This window comes from Fonticula alba (genome assembly GCF_000388065.1).
Source record: "Fonticula alba strain ATCC 38817 unplaced genomic scaffold supercont2.38, whole genome shotgun sequence".
Taxonomy (NCBI): domain Eukaryota; order Rotosphaerida; family Fonticulaceae; genus Fonticula; species Fonticula alba.
The window spans coordinates 1875-6172 of NW_009243008.1; the positions used below are offsets into that span (position 1 = coordinate 1875).

The 4298-nt window shown below is 73.8% G+C and overlaps 2 protein-coding genes across 2 annotated transcripts in view; one reads left to right on the forward strand and one right to left on the reverse strand.

Moving 5' to 3' along the window:
- Window positions 1-523: 523 nt before the first annotated feature.
- Window positions 524-2097, reverse strand: H696_06247 (ATP-dependent Clp protease, protease subunit; the record flags this gene model as incomplete). The annotated part of the gene is made up of 4 exons (XM_009499992.1): window positions 524-1162; window positions 1406-1546; window positions 1796-1867; window positions 1981-2097. The coding sequence occupies 4 exons, from the start codon at window positions 2095-2097 to the stop codon at window positions 671-673; spliced, it is 822 nt and encodes a 273-aa protein (XP_009498267.1). The 3' UTR covers window positions 524-670.
- Window positions 2098-3082: 985 nt separating this feature from the next.
- The window catches only part of H696_06248 (hypothetical protein), a gene marked incomplete at both ends in the record, with an annotated part of 3525 nt that continues 2309 nt past the window's right edge, over window positions 3083-4298 (forward strand). The window contains 2 exons of the mRNA XM_009499993.1: window positions 3083-3553; window positions 3784-4182. Coding sequence (XP_009498268.1) covers window positions 3083-3553; window positions 3784-4182 — 870 coding nt within the window. The remainder of the gene's footprint in view (window positions 3554-3783; window positions 4183-4298) is intronic.

The window sequence follows — 4298 nt, forward strand, 5'->3', positions numbered from 1 at the left end:
CCCCCCCCCCTGCGCCCGGGGCGCGGCTGGTGGTTGGTCCGCCGCCCGCCCCCTGTATAGGGGCCCGGGAATGCCCGGGCCCGATGCACCGGGACATGCCCACGCTCGCACGTTATTTTCTCCCGGCAACCCCCAGGGTGGGCACCCGGCCCCTGACCGCGATCGCGGCCAGCTCCCGCCTTACGCGAGGGCCGGCACCTCGGGGCCGGGCGCGCGCGCGCGCGCGCCAACGAAAGGCCGCGCCTGTGGCCTTGCCCTGCCGTGCGGGGAGGCCCCCCCCCCCCGCTCTGGAACACACACACACACAATAAAGGCGCCTTTTATATTCCCGGCATGTGTGAATGTGTGTTTGTAGACTTGTGTCCGTGCGTGCGAAGCAATGCAGGGCGGTCCACGCCCGGGCGCATGCCACGGTGGAATGGCGGGTGGGAGCCCCAGGGAAAGGAAGGGGCATGTATGGGGGGGGGAACAGCCGGTGTTCTGACACGCCAGCCAGCCGCGGCCGGGCGGCCCCCGAGCTGTCGGACCGCGTGCCCGCGATCTGCCCGCGCCCCCCTCTCTCGCCGGCTCGGTGGGGATTCCCGCTCGGGCGCCGGTCGGGCGCCTCACCTCCGGGTCGGTGTCCGGGCCCTGCCTGCCGCGGGGGCCGGCGCGGCCCCAGGCCCGGGCATCACAGGTCCGGCTGGGGGGTCGGAGCCACGGTCGCGGGGGCCGGCTGAGCGGCCGGCTGGCCGGCCGGCGCGGCCTCCTTCTTGCCGGCACCCGGCGGAATCATCGGGCCAAGGACATCGACGCCGGGCCCGGGGGCCGCGGCCGAGTCGGCTGCCGCCCGCCGCGTCACCACCCGGTCCACCAGCCCCATGAGCACGGCGTCCTCCGCATCCAGGTAGGTGTCGCGGTCCAGGACGCGGTCCACGTCGGCCGGATTCCGCCGGCAGTGGGTCCCATACAGGGCGGCGATGCGCCAGCGCCAGTGGAGGGCCTCGCGCGCGGCGATGGCCACATCGGCCGCCGACCCGGAGGCCGCGCCCTGCGGCTGGTGCAGCATGACACGCGCATGGGGCAGGCATTCCCGCGCGCCCGGCTCGCCGGCCGCCAGCAGCAGTGACCCCATGGAGCAGGCCTGGCCCATGCAGAGGGTGTGCACCGGCGACCGGATGAACTGCCGGCCGCGAGGCGCCGTGCGGTCGGGGGGCGGGGCGGGGGGGGGGGGGGGCGTGTGGAGGGAGGGCGGGGGGACATGTGGTCAGAGCCTTGCACACACACACGGTCCGCACAGGCCCGGCGGCAGAGGGGCAGGAACATATGCCGATAGGCGGCCGCCGAGGCCGCATGCCCTCCGCTCGGGGGGCCCCGGTGGCCGGGGGCCGGCCGGCCTGCCCGGCGCACGTGCGCGCGCGCGTACCTGCATCGTGTCGTAGATGGCCATGCCGGCGCTGACCGACCCGCCGGGGCTGTTGATGTACAGATGGATGGGGCGCTCGGGCGCGTCGGACTCCAGGTAAAGCATCTGCGCCACCACCACCGAGGCCACGGCGTCATTCACCTGTTTGGGGGGCGACCATGCGCGCGCGCGGTGGTTGGACGGCCGTGGGGGGGGGGCCGTGCGCGCGTCGGCCAGCGGGGAGGGAATCGTGCAGCACCGAGGGGTCAGCCGGACGAGCAGATGGCACAAGCATCCGGGCCGGCGGGGCCGGCACCGCGCGTGCGGCAGCACACCGGGCAGGGGGCGTAGGCGGGCAGGGGCGATCGAAGTGCCATGGCTGCCCCGGGGGAGGGCGACGGCGCGGCGTACCTCGCCGGTCAGCATGATGATGCGCTCCTGCAGGAGGCGCGAGTAGATGTCGAAGGCGCGCTCGCCGCGAGGCTGGGCCCCGGCCGGGTGAAGGTTAAAGACAGCCCGTCAGCGGGGTATTCCGGGAAAGGGGGCAGCAGGAGGCGACCGCAAGGTCGAGGGAGACTCCGGGATCGGAGGCGCACCGTCTGATCGACCACCATCGGCACGAGGGCGCTCATCGAGCGGGTGCCCGCAGCGAGGCGGGCCCGAAGGCCGGGCACCATGGGGGCAGCAAGGGCCGAGAGCCGGAGCAGCGACATGGTAATGGGTTGAGCGGGGGGGGGGGGGGGAGGGGGGCGGGGTCAGGGGCGGGGGGGGCGGGGAGGGGCGTGGCGGAAGCAGCAGCAGCAGCAGGGGGATGTGGATCGGCGGAGGCGGCCAGATGCCCCGGCCCGGCGCGCCAAATGCCCGCTACTCCCCCTCCGGCTCTCGCTCGGCCTCTTTCTCCGGGTCCCATTCTCCGCCTACGCCTGCATGGCGCGCCGGTGGCGTGTCCTCACGCGCCGGCCTCCTGGATCCCAGCCCGGGGCCGGGGGAAAGGGCCGAATGGGGCCCGATCAGCGCCGATGCCGCACACCCGCTCTGGCCCCACCCCCCCCCCCCCGTCACCGATCATCAATCGGGCTTGGACATGCCCGGGCGACACACATCATCCACAATCCCAGGCCCGCGCGTGATATGCCCTCACATGACACCGCAAGCTCCCCGCGCTCGGGCCCACACGTTCCCTCGCGCCCCCCCCCCCCCAGCCCACGATGGCTTGTCGCTTGGTGGCCGGGTCGGTCGGCCGCCCGGGCCCCCGGTCGGTCGGCCGCCCGGGCCCCCGGTCGGTCGGTCGCTTGGTTGCTAGCTTGCTCGCGCGTTTGTCGCACGCACACGCGCACATCGAAGCATCATGTCGCGGGGCCAGCGCGCCCGGCGCATCCCGCACCCTGCCCCGGGGGCCGGGGCGATGGGCAAGAAGACGGGCGGGGGCGTGACACGCCCCACGCGTCGCCATCTCCGGCTCCCTCCCTTCGGCCGGCACCGCGACGGCCGGCAGCCGAGATCGGCCCCCGGCTTTCGGGCACCGGGGTGGCCGGTCCGGCGGCTCGCCGGGGCGCCCAGGTCCTGCTTCCTTGCTCTCCCTTCCCCTCTCGCCCCGCCCCCGCCCCTGCTGCACCTGGAGCCGTGCTGCTCTCCTCCCTCCCTCCGCCTGGAGCACGGTCGCACCCCCTCCCCCCCCCCCCCCCCCTTCCGAGAGATATGTCCCACTTCTTCATCAATGTCTACCGGCACCGCGGGGTGAACCTCCACCGCGAGCCGATCCGCATGTGGACCAAGTCCCTGCTGTATGCCACCGCGGCGCCGGCCTGGGCCGAGCCGATGCGCACCTTCGCGCGGCTGCTGGACCGCAACGACCCGAACCTGACGAATCTCCTGCCGACGTACGCCAAGTTCCAGAAGATGCGCGGCCTCAAGCCCCTGAGCCAGACATCGCCGACGCTGCGCAGCCTGCCGCCGGTGCCGACGGCCGACAGCCCGGCCGACATGCCGGAGGCCGGCCCGCGGGAGTTCTCGCCCGCCGTGCAGGAGCTCCTGTGCCGCGACGGGAGCCGGGCCTCGCGCCTGTCGGTGGACATCATCCTCACCAACAATGCGGTCATCCGGCGCCTGAACCACATGTACCAGAAGACCAACGCCCCGACCGACGTGCTGTCCTTCCCCTCGAACAAGGTGCGCCCCGGTCGGGCCCTGGGCCTGGGCCTCTGGCGTCCGGCCTGGGCCGGTTCGGCAAGGCCACTGGCGCCTGGCCTGCGCTGGTCCTCTCACCCCCTCCCAGCACCTGGCCTGCGCTGGTCCTCCCGCCCCCGCCCCCGTCCCCGCCCCCGCCCCCGCCCCCGCCCCCGCCCCAGCACCTGACCCGTCCTCCCCCACCTCCACACCGCCCTGCGCTCGGCACGCAGTTCCACCACCCCCAGGGCTTCCCCATCCCCCAGCCCCCGGGCGATGCCGATGCCCACATGGTGGCCTACAACATCTGCAAGGTCACCGGCGAGTCGCTGAGCGTCTTCGACTCGGACCTCTTCGACAAGGGGACCCTTCGCCGGCCGCAGGCGGTCACCCCGCCGGCGCGCAGCCTCAATGCCATTGAGAGCGGCTTCAGCTCCAATGACGAGGCCTTCGAGCCGGCGTCCCGCTTCGACCCCTGCCACCTGGGGGTCATTGTCCTGTCGGTGGAGCGCGCCAGCCGCGATGCGCGCCTCTCCAACTCCACCATCGACCGGCACCTGCAGCGGCTGCTGGCGCATTCGCTGCTGCACCTGCTGGGGCACGTGCACGAAACGACCCCGACCGCGGAGCTGGTACGTCCGACCCGTCCTCTGCCCCCCCCCCCCCTCCTTTTCTCCCTTTCCTTTGCCCGGTCCCCCTGGGCGGCAATCGACCCGCCCCACCTGGCCGCGGGCGTGCACCTTCCCAT